General features: G+C 40.3%; 1 protein-coding gene across 4 annotated transcripts in view; it reads right to left on the bottom strand.

Moving 5' to 3' along the window:
- Nucleotides 1–753: 753 nt before the first annotated feature.
- cd151 (CD151 molecule (Raph blood group)) overlaps nt 754–24,363 on the bottom strand; it is a 46,196-nt gene continuing 22,586 nt past the window's right edge. For 3 of the 4 annotated variants that reach the window (XM_062967598.1, XM_062967600.1, XM_062967599.1), the window contains exons 4-9: nt 18,861–18,935; nt 16,752–16,772; nt 16,001–16,105; nt 13,537–13,692; nt 10,537–10,623; nt 754–3,146 (exon numbers count right to left, since the gene is read on the bottom strand). In XM_062967598.1, coding sequence (XP_062823668.1) covers nt 3,087–3,146; nt 10,537–10,623; nt 13,537–13,692; nt 16,001–16,105; nt 16,752–16,772; nt 18,861–18,935 — 504 coding nt within the window. In that variant the 3' untranslated portion in view covers nt 754–3,086. The remainder of the gene's footprint in view (nt 3,147–10,536; nt 10,624–13,536; nt 13,693–16,000; nt 16,106–16,751; nt 16,773–18,860; nt 18,936–24,363) is intronic. The other variant, XM_003214773.4, reaches the window with a different exon arrangement.

The following is a 24,363-nucleotide window of genomic DNA, read 5'->3' as shown; positions in this document are numbered from 1 at the left end:
CAATATGTTGTGGCTTAATTTCTTCATCCCAGATAAAACATCTAAGGCTACCAGTAGTGCTGTGTGACATGAGATTGTAAATACGATATTCCAGTCACCTGCGCCATCACTAATGAGTATTTGGTACATTCTTCTGCAGTCCCCTTGTTCAGATTTACAACCCTGGAAAAATAGGTTTTAAAAACCACATGAAAGCTACAGGAGATCCTTACTATTCTTATTTAGAACACATTTTGAAACTGATCACATCTGTATGGTCCTTTCCATTTCTATCTGCCTTTTTCTTCCAACAAACTTACATGAGGGCATGTTGAAACAGTTTCAACATATATAATGCTGGGTACAAGAGAACTAGTCTTGCAAGTCATAATATGGTGTGCAAGAAATGGAAAGAAAAAGAAAAAAGATACATGCAAGATATAAGAATATCTTTTGCCTTCCATTTATTGATCTGACAAGTTAAGAAATCAATAAATGAATGCAGTGCTACCTTCCCATCCATTTAGTGTAATTACTAACCTTTCCTTTCTGCAACTTCCTTTTCTTTTGGATTATAAGCTGTAACGAGTTTGAAAGAACTTTATTCTTATACTGGATCTCTTTTACAAGTTGAAGGCACACAATAACGGAGTAACAAATGGTAGCAATGGGTGGCAATCTGCCCTGCAGTTTCATGCTCACCCTTCCAGTGAGCATGTGCTCTGCTAATTTTCTGTTGCTTGTGTTTTCATTCCAGCATTAAATAAAACAAAATATGACATGTAAGCTTTATTGACCAGCAACATAAAAATGCATTTAAAGCATGGTTATGGTATGAAGAAAAGAGAGGATCAGGCACAGACTGCCAACTGATACACCGGGTCCTCACTTCCTTTTCTTATATGGTTCCCAGGAGGACAAGGGGGAAAAAGAAGGCAAGCCATATACACAAACACTTCAGTAGTCAAATACTGTTTCAAATGTCTAAGTCAGTAGTTAGTCATCAATTTCTCAAAGGGAAAACACCATGCAGATATTAACAAATAATTTAGCAATTTATCCTGCAGTAATACAGATATTTTTCTTCCTTAACAATGAGAATGGCACAAAATCTCTCCCTTGCATGAACATACTGCACATATTGCAGTTAGAAAGACTCATCTTCACCTCCCCAGTTGCCTTTTTAATACTCTCTCAGATTGAGATCTCTTGACAAAGCCAAGAGGACATGCCTCGGCAATGATGCCACACGCCACACTAAAAATTAGTTACAAGAACATGTTTATGTGAAATGCTGTCCTGCCAGAGTCTGCACAGAGCTACAAGGCCATAAGCCACCTATAATTTCAAAATAAACATGGTCTTCTGTCACCATTTCAGATGGAAGAAAGTCACATCTAGTGAGCAGAGGAAACTCATGAGGTCATGGCAGAAGGACAACTGGGTCTAAAGTGATTGACATTCAAAGGGAAAAACTAAATATATCTAGACTGTTTGTTTATTAACATTCTTAGGTCTGTAAATAGAGGGGAGAGGGGTGAAAGTCTGCTATGGAGTTGCAAGGCAACAATCTGGAATAGAAGTTAATGATGTCAACACATAAGCTGCCACAATTATCTACGTATAGTAGATTCTCAAAGTTATGGGAAGTATATTCTTGTACATACTGCTGAATTAGACACACAGAGAAAGTGTGAAAAAGGTATTAACCAAAACGTTCCAGTACTGAAACCAAAGCATAAGGTAGTAGTATAATAGAAAAACTTAAAATTAGGCAATATTTTCGCACTGGCCATAGAAACGGGACAATAAAAAGGATGCTTAGAAAATAACTACTATAGACAGGTTCTATGAAAACCTTTGGTATAGATGGAACTTTTGGGAAATCTAGCAAATCTGGTGGTGTAAGTCATTCCTAAGACAACTTCCTCTATGAAAGAGGAAATAGGCACTGTGGCTACAGAAGATATCATGCACTCGTCTCCTTCCTGCCAAGTAATTAATTTGGTGTTTGCCTTACTACCAATATTTTAAAAAATATTAGTTAAGTCAACTTCAAAAAAAGAAGCACACTCAGTAAATTACCAAGAAAGGAAATAGGAGAGCCGAGTTCTAGGTCTCAAGCCCAGTCAGATACATCGCTGGCTAATGAAACCTTGAAGATTGATTTAAAAGCTAGCAATGTTATTTTCTATTCATTTATCTTCTCTCTAAATAAATGAAGCTTTATTCTAGGGAAGGGTCTAAGTCAGGGCATCTTTTACTCCACAAAGTGGGTTTATCATGACAGCACCTTGACAACCTTGCAATGGCAGGAAACCATTTTAATTGAAACTTCCAGAGTTGTATGGTTTCTTCTTATTTCCTTTTTTATTAAATAGACTAAGGCTTCTAATTAAGAGAACAAAAAATGTCCTCCAGCACATAGCTTGAAAGGCACAACACTTCTCTCTATTTTAAAGGGACTTTGTCCAACTGGTGGAAGGGAGGGAAAGAGCGAGGGAGGCTTTGAGAAAAGAGCTGCTGACTTAGTTGGGTAGCCTAGTTCATCCATCTCTTGGGTGTAGTCTCAGGAAATTCATGGTGAAAGACTGTCCAGCATGGGAAGCAGCTGGCAAGAACAGTATCCGCCATGGATGGGGTGGAGCTGCCATCAAACTTCTGGTTTTACAAACAGGCATACAGGAAGAAAGTAGTGAAACCTACACCCTGCATATGCCTCTTCCAATGTTTGCAAGTCAGCTGTCATCCCTCAGGAAACAGCTGACATCTTGATTCAAAGGGCTGAAGAGGAAACACAGAGGCACTGGATGAGAGCTCTCTCTCAGACTCCAGGTCAGGCTTGGCTTGGAAGAGTTCCTTGCAAGTCTCCATTATTTTGGACCACAAAGAAACACAGCTGGGTGAAGAAGCACAGCCCCCCCCCCCTTAATTGCCATAAAAGGGAAGGAGCTGTTTTCTCTGTTAGAGGCACTGGGTTATCCAATAATAAATTTCATTAAGCAGCAAAAGTCCTTGTGAGAGTGAGTCTTCCACGCTGCTGGATGAAGGGTGGGGTGACAGGATGGAACGTGTTGGAGTTGAGCAGGTGGGTGGTCTTTAAGGACCTAGTAAGGTTCTGATTTCAAGCTCCTGTACAAACAGCAAGTGAAGATCATCCCAAAGATCTGGAAGGCAGATATAATACATTTAAGTGGCAGAAAAGACATCATAAGAGTTTCTGCATTGCAACATCTCTTCCATCCCTTACACTTTAGAAAAACCAAAAAAGAAACAAGAAACAAGTAAAATGACTGGGTGGTTTCTAAAAGTTGTCATTTTCAGAATGTACAAAACCTGGTAAAGGATTTCTGCATTCTGGGACAAATGTTTATTTCCAGTGTGAATCTCCTTAGCTGCCCCTTATGTTTTGGATCCCAGTGTTTTATAAGGAGGAGTGTGGAGTATTCTAGGCAGAGTTTGAGACTTTACTGGCCCATGACTGACTGGATTTGGAGAAGGGTGGAACCGTGGGTCCTCCAGATGTTGTTGACCACAACTCCCACAATTCCTTACAATTGGTTATTTTGAATGAGGCTAACTGGAGTTGTAGGAACATATCTAAAGTAGTAAAGATTTCTCACTCCAGACTTGTTAGAATGAAAGGAATATCTGAGCAGAAGGGCAATAAACGCAAGAGAGAATACCAAGAGAGGAATTCCTTCTCACTGTTGTGTTTTTCTACAATTAAAAAAGAGAAAACAAAGATTCCTGGTGCACATATACTCACAGAAAAAAGAGCCTCTCCTTAGAAAGCTGACTTTTACAACAATCGCTCTGAAGAACAGAGGCATTGCCTTTCTAGAATTAGGACTACATCACATTTCATTTATGGATTCTAAAATTGTTTGAAATGAATAACAAAGGGCAAGGCATATCGAGTTAAGAAAATATTCTATATGATTATCTGATCTCTCATAGTATAATAGTTGCAACAGAATTATTTCCATGTTACTATAACATTTAAAAGAAGCGCTTTTAAAAATGTATGTATCTGTACTGCTACAAATTGCCCCTCAACTTAGGCAAGCTCACAAATGGTTTTATCAATTACTTCCTCTGAAATATGCCTATAATATTTTTGTTGGCCATCTCCCATCCAGGTACTAACTATTGCTGACCCTGCTAAGCTTCCAAGTTCAGATGGGATCTGGTGCCTAAGGCATAATGTTCAATCCAAGTGCTATTGTAATGAATCACCGCTAGAGGCTGCTTTCTGCCAACACTACCAACAGATGTGTGTTCGTATCCCTTCTCTCTATAAACAGTGTAATAATTTCACTGAGTCATTTCTATATAGGCATTTAGAAACACAACAACATGTCTCCACTCATCCTAGTCAGTCCCTATAATTCTGTTTAAAACACATGTTATTGGATCTCCCATTTACATGCTTAGAGAAAATTGTGAATAAGTGGAGGATGAACAAGTTTTTCAATTTTATAGTGAAATTTAGAATTATGTGCAGATAACAACCCAAGTATAAAAGCAACAATATCTTGTGGCATTCCTCCTTTATAATGACATCACGTTTGTATACAGTTCCTCACGTTGTTGCTTCTATGGCAGTGGTTCTCAACCTGGGGGTCCCCAGATGTTTTTGGCCTTCAACTCCTAGAAATCCTAACAGATGGTAAACTGGCTGGGATTTCCGGACGGGGTGTGTGTGTTGTAGGCCAAAAACATCTGGGGACCCCAGGTTGAGAACCACTCTTTTATGGAACACCAACTCTTGAGATTTGTAAGGTTTTACACACTGAAACAGAATCAACTTTTTATGCTATTGGTGTATATCCCAAATGATGAATGTAAGTAAACAAAGACAGGCAAACTGCTATTCTGTGTGTCTGGGAGAACATTAATGTTTGGTTGGAGTACTATGGCAGCTCAACACCTTTAGTTGAGAGTTCCTGTAAATCTCTTAGTGAGGACAGTTTTAGTGGTGTCTTCGCGGCTAGGAGATGAGATTTGACCATTGGGAAAAACCTTCCTGGAGTAAGGGAGAGCAAGAGCTAACCTTATGTGTCCCAATTGCTCTTCGCAGGTAAAAACAGGGAACTTTGGCAGGCTGTCTAGCAAAAGAGAACTTGGCTTCCTCAATCAAGTTCAGTCATTTAACTCAAGCCTTTCTTGTAAGGGCATTAGAGCTGCAAATAGCTTCTTAAGCATTTTTATTACTCTTCTCTTTTTTAGGTCTGACTTTTTTTTAAAAAATCCTTAATTTAAAAATAACATGATACAATTGCATTGTTACATTGTTCCTCAACTTGCCTTGCTGACAATTTTATTGTCCAGAAGGTGGAAGAGTCAACAAGGGGATCAGCTATTCTGGATCTGATCCTAGCCAGCACTGAGAACTTAAGTCAATGGAGTGGGTGGTGGGATCCTTAGGTAGGATGTGCTCCTGGAGTTTGTGATACAGAGAAAAGGGGAAACTAAAAGAAGTCAGGCATACAGTCTAGACTTTAGGGGAGCTGACTTTATTAAAGTTGAGGAAATACTGAGTGCAATCCCATGGACATAAATACTAAATGAGAAGGGAGTAAATGATGGATGGGAGTTTCTTAAAAATGAGATATGAAGGCACAGTTGTAAACAGTGCCAGCAAGGAGAAAAAATAAGAGAAGTGTAAAGAAACCAGAATGGATGTCCAAAGAACTTTCAACTGAGGTAAGATTTAAAAGAGACATGATCAAGAAATGGAAAAGCGGGAAAATCACCAAAAAGGAATTCAATCAAATAGCCAATATATGTAAGGAAAAGGTGCAAAAAGCTAAAACACAAAATGAGTCCAGGCTTTCCAAAGAAATTAAAAACAAGAAAAAGGGGTTCTTTGGTTATGTCAGTAGAAAAAGGAAGAATAAGAAAATGGTAGGGCCTCTGCATGGAGAAGATGGTGAAATGCTAACAGGAGAGAAGATGGGTTGCTCAACACCTTCTTTGCCTCAGTCTTCTCCCAAAAGAAAATCAGTGTTCAGCCTGAGCAATATGGAATGGGAAAGGCATCAGGGGGAATGCAACCCAAAATTTAAATAAGTAGTCTGGGAATATCTGGCTATTCTAAATGAATTAAAGTCTCTAGAGCCAGACTCCATGAATATTGAAAGAACTAGCAGAAACCATTTCAGAACCACTGACAATAATATTTGAGAATTCTTGGAGAACAGAAGAAGTCTTAGCAGACTGAAAGAGGGCAAATGTTGTCCCTATTTTCAAGAAGGGAAAAAAAGAAGACACAAACAATTACTGTCCAGACTGACATCAGTACCAGGAAAGATTCTGGGGTAGATCATTAAGGAGGCAGTCTGTAATCACTTAGAAAAGAATGCTGTGATCACTAAACGTCAACATGGATTTTTAAAAAACAAGTCATGCCAGACTAATCTCTTTTTTTTGATAGAGTTACAAGCTTGGTAAATGCAGGGAATGCTGTGGATGTAGCATATCTTGATTTCAGTAAGACCTTCAACAAGGTCCCCCATGACCTTCTTGCAGACAAAACTGGTAAAATGTGGGCTAGACAATACTATTGTAAAGTGGATTTGTAATTGATTAAGTGACCAAACCCAAAAGGTCTTCACCAATGGCTCCTCTTCATCCTGGAAAAGAGTGGCTAGTGGGGTGCTGGGCCCAGTGCTGTTCAACATCTTGGGTTTAGAGGGCATGCTTATCAAGTTTGCAGATGACACCAAATTATAAGGGTATAACTAATACTCCAGAAGACAGGATCAGAATTCAAACTGATCTTAACAAATTAGAGAGCTGAGCCAAAACTAACAAAATGAAGTTCAACAAGGAGAAATGTAAGATCACTTAGGCAGAAAAAAACGAAATGCAAAGATACTGGATGGGTTACACCTGGCTTGACAACAATCCATATGAAAGAGATCTTGGAGTCTTAGTAGACAACAAGTTGAATATAAGTCAACGGTGAGATGCAGCAACTAAAAAAGCCAATGGGATATTGCGCTGCATCAAAAGGAGTAGTTGGTCTAGAACAGTGGTTCCCAATCTTTGTGCCTGCAGGTGTTTTGGACTTCAGCTCCCAGAAATCCCAGCCAGCTTACCAGCTGTTAGGAACTGTGGGAGCTGAAGTCCAAAACACCTGGAGGCCCAAAGGTTGGGAACCCCTGGTCTAGAACAAGGGAAGTCATAGTGTCCCTTTTATTCTGCTTTGGTCAGACCTCACCTGGAATACTATGTTCAGTTCTGGGCACCACAGTTTAAAAGAGATATTGACAAGCTGGAAGGTGTCCAGATGAGGGCAACTAAAATGATCAAATTTCTGGAGACTATATCCTATGAGGAATGGCTTAAAGACCTGGGTATGTTAAGCCTGCAGAAGAGAAGGTTGAGAGGATTTCATAAAGAAGAAGTAGCAGGCTTGTTTTCTGCAGCCCTGGAGATCAGGACTTGGAGCAATGGGTTCAAATTACAGAAAAGGATATTCTACTTGAACTTTAGGAAGAACTTCATGACTATAAGAGCTGTTCAACAGTGGAACTCGCTGCCTTGGAGTGTGGAGGAAGCTCCTTCTTTGGAGGATTTAAAAAAATCAATGCTAAAGAGTTTGGGGCTTTGAAGTGTAAAGGAGTGCCTCTCCCTATATAAACCTGCCATAGGAGTGAGGTCTGCTCAAGTAATTCTCTTCTGTCTCTCTCCGGTGAGACCAACACTCTGCAGGAGAACATACAAGAGTCACTTCTCTATTGTGACACACGAGTCCTTATCTGGAGGCCTGACTGCTACTAAAACTAGCTTCATTCATTCATAAAAACACAACTTTCTAAATAAACCCTTGGAGTTTTGAATAATTTCTTTCAAAATGTACATCATATTAAAAGTTGAACTTGCAACCTTTTTAATATAGCTTCCCTTGCTAAAATGTTTAATAGGGTTAAGTCTATTTAAACTATAATTTATTCTTTTTCTTTTAAAATTGTTCCAAACAGCTAAGATTAGTGTTACTTGCCTGCTCTCCTGAACTCCAGTGATACCTACTGCAATGTAAATCTTTAAATAAATAAATGTTCTAAGTACACTATGACAAAGATAATTGCCATATTTGGGCATTATCTTTGAGGCTAAGCAAATATGGAAAGAGGGATCTTGCATCTATATGACATAGCTTTTGATATGTACAGACACACTCCATAAGATATGAACCCTGATAACAGTCTCTTTGACTCATCCTCTTCAGAGTTGTGATCAAGTTAATGATGTAGGGTGGGGTTTGTTTGAAGAGTACTCACATTTTTGAATTACTGTATCATATTCAGAATATCTTTGTAAGCCATAATATTTTTAACTAAGAAGTGGCTGAAATGCACCAATTTACAGGATTCTGCTCCATAGCCAATTCTCACTTCTTGTGTAGAGTTTTGAACACTAAAAATATACCTCCGGGGCTTTTCTTTTCCTAGTTTAGATTCTATCAGGGAAATGAACAGCTGTAGAATGACTTCAGTAAAATAGTTATAAGATCTTCCTAGAAAAACAACTGAAAGTTGTAAAACGTTCCCTCCAGGTAAAATATCAGATGCAATTTCTGTAGCTGTAAACTGTTTACTGCATTGGTATCAGTTTTAATTGAGATGTAGTGATATTTCTCAGACACTGTGAATTTTTACATTTCAAGTTTTTGCACATTACAGAATCACAGAAGACTGTGCCATAGAGGAATTATATGTCATTGAACACTAATACTGTCTAATACTGTATTGTCTAATACTGTAGTGTCATGAGAGGTTTTGGACTAGTGCCAGGGACATTTCACTGCTCTGTTTTCAAAACCCTCATATTAGATTTACAAAAACTTTTGTGATCAATTCTAAACTTAAAACTACTTTGCTCTCAAAGCTGATTAAGTAATTCGTAATGCAAATATGGGTTCCCCTGGTAGCGCAGTGGATTAAACCGCTGAGCTGCTGAACTTGCTGACCGAAAGGTTGACAGTTTGAATCCGGGGCATGGGGTAAGCTCCCACTGTTAGGCCCAACTTCTGCTAACCTAGCAGTTCGAAAACATGCAGATGTGAGTAGATCAATAGAAACTGCTCTGGCGGGAAGGTAACAATGTTCCATACTGGCCACATGACCTAGGAGATGTCTACAGGCAACACCGGCTCTTCAGCTTAGAAATGGAAATGAGCATCACCCCCCAGAGTCAGACACGTCTAGACTTAATGTTTACCTTTACTAATGCAAATATATGCTGTTTTGGAGTTGTCCTCAGACATCTGAACTGTCAACTTCAGTTTGAAGGACAATCATTGCTAAAGATAAGGCTAGATTTAGAAGGTCAAAATACTAGGAAGGAAACCCTCATCCAAATAAATTATTCCCCCAAAGCCCACACATCTATGAAATCCCCCTGTTTAGGACAGTTTCCCCTCATGCTTAGAGGGATATTCTACAGATATTCAAATCTGATAAGTTTTACATGGCAAAAACTTTTTTCAAAGGGTTCCCTAGATCCCGAAGTGCCATTATCAGCAGTGGAATATGCTGACTGCGAGTCAAGTCGAATCTCCTTCTCTTGAGGCTTTCAAGCAAAGGTTGGATGGCCATCGTCAGGGGTGATTTGCTTGTGTGTTTCTGCATGGCAGGGGGTTGGACTGGAGCCCTCAGTGGTGCAATGGGTTAAACCCTTGTGCCGGCAGGATTGCTGACCAATATGTCGGCGGTTTGAATCCGGAGAGAGCGAGTGAGCTCTCTCCATAGCTCCAGCTCCCTATGCTGGGACATGAGAGAAGCCTCCCATAAAGATGGTAAAACATCAAATACCCTGGCGTCCCCTGGGAAATGCCCTTGCAGACAGCCAATTCTCACACACCAGAAGCGACTTGCAGTTTCTCAAGTCGCTCCTGACACACACACAAAAAAGGGGGGGTTAGACTGGATGGCCCCTGTAGTCTCTCCCAACTTCGTAATTCTGTGATTATATTAAATTTTCAGATAATTGGTTGTTGTTGTTTTTTAAAAAAACACTTTTTTTTCTCCTGCGGCAGAATAAGTGGCAGAAAGCCAGTCTAGGACTAACTATCAGACAAAAGAATAAGCAAAATCTCCTGTCCTGCCACACCTAAGGAAAATATACTCTTTTCAGAGTATTCCTATGACCAGGAGAACAGAGACATTAACCTTTCCCCTCTTTGTGGTGGTTGATTACCAAGTGCCTTCTACAGGTTTTGTCATTTGGCATATTTCAGCTTTGTAGGAAACCAAGTGATGCACATCCAAGTAAAAGTAAAGGTTTCCCCGACATTAAGTCTAGTTGTATCCGACTCTGGGTGTTGGTGCTCATGTCCATTTCTAAGCCAAAGAGCCAGCATTGTCCGTAGACACTTCCAAGGTCATGTGGCCGGCATTGACTGCATGAAGCACCAATGGAACACATCCAGGTGCCACGTTTTTTTCAAATGCTATTATTTGACCAGCCCCTCTCTATTAGAGTTAATTCAGGGAAGGATGTTCTGATCTCCCAAGCATTGAGCTCACATAATTTCATCTTCCATACCTGTACAAATGCAATGCCAAGCCCCACTGCTCCAATAATTTTCAGGTGCTCCTGGATGAAATTTTCCAGTTTAGTGATGCAGCCACCCTGGAAAGAAAGTAACAACACAATTTCATCATTAAATGTCTGTTTATGCAGTAATTCTTTTTTGTATATTATAATAGCCAGATTTTTCAAGACACATAGCAAGTAAACAAACAAGAGGGCTGGTACGAAGCAAAAGGTTTCTATGTCTTCTGACCAAGATTAGTAGCTTAGGTCACTGGAACACCACAGGCACCTTTAAAACTGGAATAGCTGGCACCACAAAGAAGTGGAGCAAAGCCCAGAGTCTGGGGAGATCAATTACTGCCTGTCTCATCTTGAAAATGTTGCTTTTGGCCTTTTGCCTGCTTCTTCCTCATCTTTGCCAAATTACTGCAGACACAGAAGCTGTAACAGGATTAACTGGATAGTGAGGCAAATGCTGGGGGGGGGGGGGGGGAGAAGAGAGGAAGCAAAGGTTGCTTGATAGGGGGTGGTATCTTTGTGGCTGTGGCATTAAAAACACTTGGCTTCATCCCATTGGTAAATTATGATGGTGCAAATCAGAGTCAAACCACTGCAAATGAATTTTTGGTTGTTCTGAGGTCATAATTCTGTTTCAAACATGCAATGCTCAAAATCCCCTTCAACTCATCTTGTAAGCATTGCAAATGCTTCCTCGGCCGTTTCAGTGATGTTGGAGAGAGAGGAGTAGGAATGTATCCAGATATTTTCCTGTAACTGGAAGTGCTGCAATGATGTCATTTGTACAGACCTCCTGAAGATGCCTGTGACAGTATTTCCAGCTGCTGGAATACCTGGATGTATCCCCAATTATTTTCCTCCCATTCTGACTGTATGGGGGTTGGGCTGGCTTCGCTGCTTACAAGGTGAGTTTTGGGTAGCTAACATTGGAAGACATTGCTACAGAAATGGAACTACATGATACATGTATGTCTCAGCCATTCGTATCCACTTTGCAACAGGTTCACCTCACAGTTTCCTTATATGGAATAGCGGGGGATAATAATAGTAACTCATCTTACAGTTATTGTCCAGTATACCAGAGAATGGTATCATATTTATGCTATATTGTTATCATATTGATGTGGTTTCCTGAAAACTCACTATAGACTGGCAGCCAACATGTTGTGAGGCACCGTAATCCACTGATTACTATTCAGAGTTGCACTGCATTAGCTAGGTAAAGGTAAAGGTTTCCCCCTGACATCAAGTCCAGTCATGTCCGACCCTGGGGTATGATGCTTATCTCAATTTCTAAACCGAAGAACCAGCATTGTCCATAGATGCCTCCCAGGTCATGTGGCCGGCATGACTGCATGGAGTACCATTACCTTCCCACCAGAGCAGTACCTATGATCTACTCACATTTGCATGTTTTCAAACTGCTAGGTTGGCAGAAGCTGGGGCTAACAACAGGAGAGTACCTGCTTCCCGGATTTGAACCGCGAACCTTTCGGACAGCAAGTCCAGCAGCTAAGCAGTTTAACCCACTGTGCCACCAAGGGCTCCACTAGCTAACTAGCTAACACTCACTAAAATTAATGCAACTTCAAGCATTAACTAGCCAGCATGACCAAATTGGCTGGGAGTTTGAGTTGTACTAAAAAAAAAACCCACAACTTTTCCTACTTGTGTAATAAGATGAAGTGCATGAATTGCTCTGAATATTTGGATGTGTTATACAAAATGTTATGTATTTCTATACCTTATTTTGCACAGCAATAAAAACCAAGCTTCGTTTGTGTCACTAGTTTTCCTTTCTGCAAGTGGATCCATTGCCATTCTAGTATATGAGAGTAATGAAAATCTCATGGAAGACCATTCTAATTCTCAGCCCATGTCCTGGCTTGTTTACAGAGTCCTCTAAGGAAACCCCTTCCCAACTCCTGTAGCTTCTTGGCTGCTCATCTGATATTTTTGCTTGATAGGGAGTGGTATCTTTGTGACTGTGACATTAAAACAGTGTTGGCAGAATCATAGATTACATGCCTTGGGTCCAAATTCAGAAGAAATTCAACATATAAATTGAAAGAATGAATAAATGAATAAAATGACAACTTCAAAACTCCACATGTGTGCTCAACAGTATCACCCAGGTGGAATTCTATACATTCTAGATAGGCATGTAAGTTCTACTTTGATTCATTATTTCCCCAAGAAAATTCATTATGACACAGTGATTTTGTTATATGGGAATAATTTTATATATTTTATGACAATATATATATATATATATACACACACACACTGACACCGTATATATGTTACACGAAGGGGAGCAAGAAGACAGCCCTTTTCCCTCTTCTACTCTTGTTCCACAAAATGCATTAGAAAAAACAAATGGGGTGGGGGAGTGTCATCGGCAGTCACCAATCATGCCCTAAGGCATAGGACTTAGTCTGTCTCTGCCTGATCAAAACAAGCCTAGTTCCACAAGTTATTCAAGCTCCTCATATCACTTAATTCCCCCTGTGAACCCCAATGAAAAGTGAGTGCTTTGTCATCACCCTCTTCTGGAACAGCACCCTGCAGACTGATAGGTCGGAAATTGGAATTTTGTGCTTAAATAAACTTAGAGGCATTTCTGAGTAGAAGGGGGAGGGCCTTTTAAAATACTCTGGAAATGTGAGATCCAAATATCATATGCCAAGGTGTGTTTCCTCAGTTGCACACTGAACACTCCAAGAAGACAGCAAAACATCAAACTCAGGGGCTGAAGTGGGTTGTGGCAGCATTGCCGTGAAGTACTAACAGATCTATCTGGTTTTGTCTAGTTAAGGTTTTAGAAGAATAAAAGCAAAATAAGCCAAGCTGTAGTTTGTCATGCTTTATGACTGAGTTGGTGACTTATGAGTAAAAGTGAGAATAGTGATCACAAATCAAAAGCGTCACTTGGCCTCTTGCTTAGCCAGTATACAAGGGGTAATGGTTCATGCTTGGTTTTATTTTTACCTCTTTATAGATGTTTGAAGGATGATCTCTTGTTCCGCAATTTGTCGTTATTGTCTTGCAGCAACTGTCCGGGACCTTCCTCCCTTTTGCTTCAGGAGATTTGATCCAATCACTGTCACTCCAGTCTGTATAATTATGGCTGCCACAACACTTAAACTAATGACACAAAGAAAAACATAATATGAAGGAACCAAATCAACACCTCAGCTTTTCCAGGAGAAGTTACAGCACTCAGACATATATGACTGCATTATGCTCTTGACTGCATATACCAATCTCCTGCACAACCTAAGACACACAGTCTTTTCAGGCAATATAAATGGATTGGCTTCCAAAGGCCAAGCATGTATGGTTTTCTTAAGATTATACTTTTAGAGTGATAATACCAATTCTACTATCCAAACAATTTTACAAAAGCATATCATTAATTTTGAAAATATAGCTCTAAAGTGGTTATATGAACAGAAAACAGGAAAAAATAACAAAGCTGACCCTTTTCCTATGAATAACTGCTATAAGTTCTTGCTTTATTTTTGATATAGGAAAAGTTTCCACCTTGAGCGACATGGGTAAGTACTCCTCCCTGTCTGCTCTTCTTTATGAATTACCCTGTATGTACTCCAAACCCAGCACACGTCTATCCCATTTTTCAAAACTTAAAAATCTAGGCAGTCCTACATGGTCATCGAGCCAAGTGTTGTATGATGGATTGATCTGAAATGCAGCTAAAGTAAGATTAAAAATAAGACAAAAACCCAGGCGCTTCTCCCTTGAAGGACAATGCTCCTTTATAAATTATGTTTCCATCATGCTTCTCTGTAACTGGACACAAGTAGCTAAAAGAAAAATACAAGTGCCAAATAAGATGCCACCTTCTGTATTAAGAAAAATGACTAAATTTGTTTATTGGAAATAAAAACGTAAAACAGAAAATAAATTAAAACTAAGTGTCACCAACTGAAGACCCATCTGCTGCCTCACTTTTCTCTTGCATGGAGGCCATGATACTTGAGCCAGGGAAAGAGGAAAAACAGAGACACTTATACTGTTATACTGAATATGGCCACCTGTTCCCTTTAAACAGAAGCACTTGTGCTTGTCTTTTGGGATTTCCTGCTCCAGGAATGAGGCCAATAATGCTAAAAATATGCCTTCCCTATCCAATGCCTCTTGACCCGCTATTCTAAGGAGGTCAACACAAAGTGGAAGGCATGGGAAAATGATATTTGCTTGATCTACCAACAGTCTAAATAGGGCATCCTAGGATCTCTTCTGCGAAATGTTTTTCAAATATAAAGTAAATCCAGTCTCTGGTAGCTCAGCCCTCTTAATGCTGGTGCTTACATACTTCATCTGTCACAGAAAGTGACAGATGGAATAAATGAATACATGCATAGGGCTGATTTTGCTGAAAATGTCCCACATACAACCTCGCAAGAATAATTGCATGAGAATTAGCTACAAAAATTGATGCCACTTTAAGTTGCATAAATCCACTCTTTTGGAATCCTGGGATTTGTTGTCTAGTGAAGAACTTAAAAAATTATCTGCTAGATTTATTGTGTGTACTCCCCCTGAACTATAATTCCCATGGTAAATGAGAGAACAGGAACTGAGGATTATCGTACTTAGGAATTGTAGTTTAGAAGACTAAACTGGCCATTGCCACATGACCCCCTCCCAACAAAACCCCAGAATTTTACAACAGGAAGCTATAACAGATTAAAGGGTACAAAGCTGCTCTAACTATATAGTGTAGAGTTGTCTTTACTCTCCCCTTTTCATCTTTTAAAACTGACATATCAGAGCAGGCCACAATCTGGCCCTTGCATTCCCCTCTGTTTTGCAGCACACAGAAGCCAAGTAAGGCCTTCCAAAATGAACAGGGCCACACACACATTGTTGCCACCTGGACCTTCCCAGGTATAAAGGCATCTATAAACATTGAATGGGCTATATTCCTAATTGCACTGAGGCATCTAAGCATGTTCAGGTGAATGCACATGGAAGGATCCTTCAGACCTTCCTGCTCAACCTATGAGTCTTACTTTTCACCACTCCACTCAGAGTAGGGTATGGTTTCCTTTTTTTATATAAGGATCAAGGTATGGTACTCACGTTGACCTATGGATAAGTCAACCCAGGTTTTTAGGTCAATTTAAACTTCTACCTAAGTATATAGAGTACTATGTGGATTTCCTTTTAAATTAGGAGACTATACTGGTAACAGCCATATATTCTAGGCAAAAATCCAAGAAGACTTGAGAAATTACCTTTTCTACATGCAGATCTTTAGACCAATGCATGCAGATCTTTAGGCCAATTTTGAAAGCCAGTCAAATAGTGAAAAAAATATGTGGGTCAAAAAATTGCTGTCAATGATGTCACTGTCAAAATTAGACAAATTGAGAATCAAAGTGTGTGTGTGTTCTGCCCCACTGAAAACCCCCATTTCCTGACATACCTCTTGCTGCAATTTGTCCACTGCACTGGTCACACCCTCTTCTCCCTCCTTCTGGTACTTCTTGGTCATTGTCTCCTTCAGATTTTGCTTGAGCTCTGCATTCAGCTACAGAAAACAGGGACAGAAAAAAACACAGAGATAGCTGTTCTTCAGCAAAACTTCCTCCAAAACAAACCGCTACCAGTTTTGCTCAGGAGGACTTTCACTTCAATGCTTAAAAAGCACACAGAGTGGCCTGACAGATGTCCAGCCCAATTTGTAAAATATAAATTGAACAGAAGTTGTCTGCACACACAGCCCACCCTTACTTTTTACAAAATCTAATGCAAGACTGTCTTGGTCTCCTTTGAATCTATTTACATAACTAACAGGCAGTCTGTTTTGCAAACCAGCTAGACAAAGTACTTAAAGCTTGATTGAAGTCCTTGGACTAAAGTGGTACAGGTCTAATTTATGGCATGGGTTTTTAAGCAGTCCTGGCACTGTTGGAAATACAGCTCTAGTGTGGAGACCATCAACTACATCTTTGCTCTTGTGCATATTCTTTACCACTGAATGATGTGCATCATTCCATTAGTGAATATGATTTTTGCTGGTGTAACTGGGAGAGCATTTGTTTAAACCCCCAAAGTGTCAGGCTTTAGGGATAAATCATTGGCATAAACACAAAACCGGAAGGCTTGCTGACACCAAATTGAAAAAGACTTCTCAATTAGCAGATTCCCAATAGGGAAAAACAAAAGCAAATTACCTGTGGGTTCACAGGGAAGAACTGCAGCATGAAACAGAAGCAGCAAAAACAAACACACACATAGTTTAAAAATACATACTGGGAAAACAAGGCAGAAAAAGGGAGAAATAAAAGAAGGCACATTTGCAAAAGACAGAGCATTTTGTGCCCTAGGAATGAGGAAAAAGGCAGGCCGGCCAAGGATAGCATGCAAAGCAACAGAGGCATTCGTAATATATGATGGATCCACACAACATTTCATCTCCCCCAGATGATTACAAATCTCAGCATGACATGCCTTTCCCTCTTCCAGTCTTTAAAATTGATGCCATGCCTTTCTTTAACCTTGACACAATTCCTTAACCCATTCTCTGGTAACAGTCATGCATGACATTCAACCACCCATAGTTTTCAGAGACAGAAACTTGCAGTAGTTGAAATGAAGGGAATATTGCATTTGATCCCACTAGTACACATCATGTGCAATTCCCTATTACACAACCTCTCTCTAATCCTGATGTACTCTGTGTAAGCCACATCATATGTCAACGTCACCCGTCTCCCCTGTCAGATGCCACAGCTCACAGTCAAATCATTGTTCAGCTATCAGAGACATGTTACATGTTCTCTCTTTTCACTTCATATATCATTTATCACCTGGCTATTGGTGATCTTCATCTGTTACAATACAGAAATCAGGTATCCAGATAGCTTACAAGACCAAGTTAAGACAGCAGAAAGAAAGACAACATGGATGAAATTTTATTCCAATAATATATGAGGTTAGCCAGGTGCTTTGTTAGCTAACATTTTCACAGCTAATGAAACTAATTCTGGATGGGCTCAGAACTGATCAATTACATGGTATTTTAAAACTGGCAAACACATATTATGAGGTTTGACATGCAAAGATTATTCCAAGCAGAATATATGGGTGGTAGTGCCATTTTTGTAGCAAAGAGTTATAAATCTGTATGGTTGTCATCACTGTGCTTCGGCTGTACTAAAATTTACTATAATCATAAAAAGCCCTCTTTGGATCAACTGCTAGATTTTGTTGATATGACTGAACATGGGCACCTATCAAATCCCCCCATTATTTACAGTATTAGGCTTCTTCCCTCTTTCAAGACCATGGAGCTGGTTTACAAAACCTTTGATCCCAACTCCTCTACTGTCCAATTCTGATTTTTTCCCCCCTTAAATCTTAAGTGTATATTACACACTTAACCAATTTACTGTAGTAAAATGGTAGTACAAGGCATGTCATGAGCTCCACAAGAATCATCATTAAAATTCTGAACAAGAAAATTTTCCTAAATTCCTATGAAAATAAATATGGAACAAACTAGGTATTGCAAGTTGTAAGTTCTTATGTTAGGGCAAGCTTGCTTTCTGGAGCTCTAGAGACTAGGAGATGGGACAATGGGTTCAAATTGCAGGAAAAAAGATTCCATCTGAACATTAGGAACTAATTCATAATAATAAGAACTGTTTCGCAGTTGAACTCACTGCCTCAGAGCATGGTGGAGTCTCATTCTTTAGAGATTCTTAAACAGAGGCTGGATGGTCATCTGTCAAGTATCCTTTGATTGTATTTTCTTGCATAACAGGGGCTGAGCTGGATGGCCCTTATGATCTCTTCAAACTCTATGATTCTATTTCAGTGCACTTCTATCAATGCTGACTCCACTCAAAACTGTTTCTGACTCTGCAGGTCTGCCCTCTTCAACATTTTCTCTTGCACACACAGACACACAAGCACACATTCACATGTACACCCTTTCTTTACAATCTCAACCCCCAGTTCAAGGTGGATGCCTGGTGTAATGCGCCACTCTATTTTATAGGAGGTCTCATCTACAATACATATGTTTTAATGGTAGTGATGGCTGTATATGGGGAAACCCTTCCCTTGTTGTAAAGCCTGTGATTTGAAACACTATTGTCATTGTGGCAGCAACAATTGTGCTGGTTTGCATTAGCCATTGGGACCAGGATGCACTCAAGTCATAATTGAGAACCCAGGGAGGAGACCTTGGGAGGAGAGAAATAAGATTGTAACAGAAATCAACAACATAAAACCTGACATACTGAAGGGCTCCTTGCTCATTAAGGATAGTTGCTTACCTGCTGGTAATAGATGTAGGCTAAGATTCCAGCAATTATCTCAAGCAGGAAAATGCACAGCAGCAAGATGAAATACTGCAAAACAAAAGTGAAAGTAGAGCATATTCCTGAAATCTTTATGTAGAGCTATGGGAAAATGTTCCATTCTAACACAAACCCACTTTCCCCATATATTAAGAGGAAAGGTCCTCCTCTAGTGAAACTGTGGCCTGCAATAAAATATGGAGCATGCTTGCAATAGAGAAATCACCTTAAGAGAACTTGGTTATTTGGCAGCCATTTCATTGTATAATGTATGATATTTGAAGTCTTCTTGACCTTGACTTTCCAGTCTAGTTTTTTGAAGCATTGTGTACTGCTCTTGCCCCAGTGTCATGTGCCCCTAATATCATAAGCTATACAGGATATGTGCAGTTATTGGTGCAGCCTTTCATTAACTGTCAACACACAGATGTCATTAGAATCAACAACAAAAAATGTTATCTTCCTCAACAAGAACGTTTTTCAACACAACAGGATACAATATTGTGAAAATAGTCAACCCCTTATGACTTTTTCACATTTTGGATATTTTTATTGTAGAAACTATGTTTGTGCAAAGGTCCTTCTATTTTTGTGCAAAAACATGATTGTGCAGAAGAGGCCGTTTTAATGCAAAAACTTTATGCAAGTCAGTTTTTCATGATTATAATGCCAAAATATGAAAAAACATTTTTAAATGCTCAAGAATTCTGGTAGTCTTATGGGAGGAAGGGATTGAAATCATTCATTTTTGCAAGTGAGAATGAAATAGGTGAAGATTTACCTCTCTACCCCAATGCTATTTCAGGTTCATGTAGCATAATATTGTCAATGGAAATCCAAGGTGAGAGGCAAGAGGCCTTTCCTGTCTTGCTGGCTGAGATCCTTTTATAACAGGAGAGCCAGGGGACTGGACCTTGAACCTTCTGCATGCAGAGCATGTGCTCCACCACTAAGCCACGGCCCCTCCCTGATCACTTCCACAGCTGTGATTCCGGCTCCTCTCCTGCCAATGCCACTTGTCTTGAAATGCAACCCTTCCGACTGACATCATTACAAACTCATCACACGCTTGTTAGATGACTGTGGAATGCTTAATTACTTAAGGCAGAAACGATATTGGAATGACTGGGCTTCTTGGAGCTACCAAGTGGACAAAAGACCATAACATGCAGCACAGAAACAGCTTCAGGAATGCTGCTCTGAACTGTCAAGCGGCTGCAACTGAGATTTGGGGGGGGGGGGGGCAAATGAAACATATGAAGAAATCTCCTGGAGCCCAATAAACAGCTCTGTACTAGAATTAGACTGGCATTCTAAGTCTTCCAGTGCACTGCCTTGTGCTACTCAATTTACAAAAGCTGTTCTAAGAACAGACTTGCATGGGCCATTACACTTGCAGACATAAGGGCTCCATATTATCAGGTTAGCCCATCTCCTGCCACACCAGCCTGCCTGAATTCAAAGATCATCTACAGCAGTGGTTCTCAACCTATGGGTCCCCAGATGTTTTGGCTTTCAACTCCAGAAATACTAACCGCTGGTAAACTGGCTGGGATTTCTGGGAGTTGTAGGCCAAAACACCTGGGGAACCACAGGTTGAGAACTACTAATCTACAGATCTTCTTTCATATTCCAACCACCACAAGCTTAAAGTAGTTAGTGACCAAGACAAATGCCTTTCCAGCTATGGTGCCCACAGAATGCTTTCCTACAAGGAAGCTTGCCTTGTATCTCTGCTGCATCAGGTGAAAATGTGTTTATTTTCCCTTAGTATATTATGCAATAATTGTAACACACAGTAGACCAGTGGTTCTCAACCTGTGGGTCCCCAGGTGTTTTGGCCTACAACTCCCAGAAATCCCAGCCAGTTTACCAGCTGTTAGGATTTCTGGGAGTTCAAGGCCAAAACATCTGGGGACCCACAGGTTGAGAACCACTGCAGTAGACCATGATAACCACAGACCCATCTTTGTAGTTTCAATTACTGGGGGGAAATAGTCTCTTTAGGAATATCTAGATCCTGCAGGGTGACACTGTGGTATGTGGGACTGGATGTTAGGTAATTTGAACCCATGAATATGGGACATTTTCTTTCTTTCTTTCTGTCTTTCTTTCTTTCTTTCCTCCCCCCCCCCCTCTCTCTCTCTTTTAGAGTATAGTGTTTATCTTTTTGTATTTGTGGTATTTTCCAACATACAGTTTTAGGAATCTGTATATCTGTGTGTGTGTGGGGGGGGGGGGGGTATGGATGTAAATGACTCAGTAAAAGGGAGATAAACAGGCACTCATGTTAACTCCCCCCTGAAAATACATTCTGTTGAAGTCCAGGATATAAATGGTAACAATTGAATGATAAAACAAGGTGTTTTTTTTTTGCACTGGATTAAAGGGTTATTGCTTCAGTAGTAACACTTGAAATTTTTCCTTGTGCTCCCAGACTAAAGTCTGGCTGATAATCTCAGCCATGCCCACCAATGTCTGTGGAAGCATCAGTTCATCAACATGCTTGGACAAGCTATTCTTTCATACCATGGGAATGAGTAACCTAATAGTGAGCTGGCTAGTCAAAGGCTGACCTCCCCATTAATGAGAGTCTGAAACAGAACAGAAACATGCCTTTGCCCGAAGGACTGCCTTTTCTTTTGTTGAGAGAGACAGGTTAATAAATGCTGCCACTGACCTCATCCCTCTGTCAGTCTGATACATTAGAGGAAAGGAAGCAACCAACCAGCGAGGTGGAAAGATCCACTTTTCTGGCTTGTGTTCTGACATTACCTCATTTGAGATAATACTTCACACCATCACTCTCCAACACCATCAGAATTATCAAGACTTATAGACAAGCCCCAGTTCAAATGAGCACAACTTTAGGTCATTGAAGAACTACAGCATCTCATGCCACACACCGTAGCCTTTAATTTATTTCCATCACCAGTTTTGCAACCCAAGAGAAAATTGGGTACACTGGATTTAGATAACACAGTGGGTCCCCAGGTGTTTTGGCCCAGAACCAGTTTACCAGCTGTTAGGATTTCTAGGAGTTGAAGGCCAAAATATCTAGGGACCCAAAGGTTGAGAACCACTGAGATAATAGAACCTCCAGTATGGCCAGAAGGCCACTGGTTGTCCAGCCATACTTTTGCTCCCTATGAGTCATTTTGTGTTCTGGCCCACAGAATGCCATGAGCAGGAATGAAAGACATACCATATGTACTACTCAAGTGTCAGCAGAGCTGACAGCTGAGGATGACTCAATACGTTATCAAAGCCATATGACAAAGACGAGGAGGAAGGAACCACCTCAGTCACTATAAGCCAAAAGGAACTGGGGAGAAAGATAATTTCTTCTCTCATGAGAAAGATCAGTTCCTCTTGGCTCTGTCAGTCAAAAATACTACGTAGTTGTTCAATCTTTCCCTCCTTAGGATTTTCCTATTGGAAAGTTTGAGAAGGGAGCAGCAGCAGCAAATGTGGAAAATCTACAAATGGAGGCTATCATCTGAACTCACTGCAAAATTATGTAATTGAGTCAGTCAGGGTGTTGGCATAACAGAAGCAAAAGTCTTTTACTGAAAAGTTATATGTGGCCCAGAAATATGCCATAATGTCTCATGTCTCAAAGTGGAGAGAAGGTAATATAGGCAGTCCCCGAGTTACAAAACATCTGAATTGCAGACAACTCATAATTAAGAAGAGGGGTGAAAAAACAGAAAGTGAGAAAAATTTACTCCTCAGAAGGCAAATTCACTCCTGAAAGAGTTACCATAGGGAAAAATGTGTTTCAGCAGAAGCTTTATCACCAATCCTTGTTTCCACAACTAACCAAATTTTTATAATCTAACAGGAACAGAAGGTGTGGTAAAATCTGAGTAAGGGCACAGACAGCAAAAGAAACACCACAGGGGTGTGTTAGCCCTTCCCTAAGCTATCCAAAGCTTATGTGTGTGTGTGTGTGTGTGTGTGTGTGTGTGTGTGTGTGTATGTATGTATACATATATGGGGTGTTGATGGGGGGGGGGTGTTGTTGTGAGTTTTCCGGGCTGTATGGCCATGTTCCAGAAGTATTATCTCCTGACATTTCACCCACATCTATGGTGGGCATCCTCAGAGGTTGTAAGGTACCTCACAACCTCTGAGGATGCCTACCACAGATGTGGGCGAAATGTCAGGAGAGAATACTTCTGGTACATGGCCATACTGCCTGGAAAACTCACAACCCTGTGATTCCAGCCATGAAAGCCTTCGACAACAGAGAGAGAGAGAGAGAGAGAGAGAGAGAGAGAGAGAGAGAGAGAGTGAGTGCTGGTGTAACACTTTTAAAATGTACCTGTTCCAACTTACAAACAAATTCAACTTAATAACAAACATACAGAACCTATCTTGCTCGTAACTTGGGGACTGCCTATAAAGCCATCCTTCCCCATTTGGTGAGGTTAAGGGCTCAGGACCCCTATGAAAGTGAAAAAAAAACATGAATAAAAAAATATTTTACCTGTCAGGGCACTTCCCTAAGAAACTAGGTCCTCCAGCACAACTTTACGGTCAACTTCTGCTGAAAGTTGATCATAGAATCATGCTGGAAAACCTGCAAAGGTTCTTTCTTTGTCCTCCAGCACAACTCTATTGTCAAACTCTAGCAGAAGTTGACCACAGAGTCATCCTGGAGAACCTACAGATCCCTAGAAAGAACATATTACTCAAATCCACAAATAATCAAATCCTCAAAAGTGAAAACCGCAAATGTGGAAGGCTGACTGTAAACCATAATTTGAATGGCGGGAGAAACCCTATTTTGACTTGGGGTGGTCATTACCTTTGAATCACTAAGAGTGCAAGGGAGAAGTAGCCACTCAGGCTTTCTTTCTCCATTACCATCCACAACCCTTGCACATCTATTGAGTGTCATAGTATACCTCAGTACAGAAAGAAGTTGGGATTTGATGGTACATAGTCCTTCACTCTTGTTGCAAAGACACTTGGGGATATGAACTGAACTCAGTATTGGCAGAAGCCTTCTGGCTGACATAGTCTGGCTGGCTGCAAAGTGTTTGTTGAGCATATTTGCTTAAGGCCAACTAAACTGGAAGCCAATTGACAGCAGACAATAGATCTGTCACAACCAGCCATTCAGAGAAGAGAAGATGGGAACAAAGGGATTTTTTGTTCCCAAGAGACGATTATTAGTTTTCTGTGGCAAAACAACAAAATTCACTGTACCAAATTTTTCATCTGTAATTTCTGGCATGGAAGAACTGAAGTAAGAAAAGCTGGGTGCCAGAGGGGCAGACACAGAACTTTTCAGAACAATGGGCCATTGTGTGCATGTCGAAAGGGAATGGTGCAGTCCAGAGGCCACGTCAGCGCTGCTATCATTGCTATCTGTGAGAAGCACTTCAGAAATACCATCAAGATGTCTTTGTCCTTCCAGTACAGTGGCCATTGTTATGCACATAATAAAGCCAAGCTTTAGACACTGTTT

The sequence above is a fragment of the Anolis carolinensis genome, chromosome 1 (genome assembly GCF_035594765.1).
Source record: "Anolis carolinensis isolate JA03-04 chromosome 1, rAnoCar3.1.pri, whole genome shotgun sequence".
Taxonomy (NCBI): Eukaryota; Metazoa; Chordata; class Lepidosauria; order Squamata; family Dactyloidae; genus Anolis; species Anolis carolinensis.
Note: the sequence above shows the minus strand (reverse complement) of the source record. Positions and strands in the feature narration are given on the sequence as shown.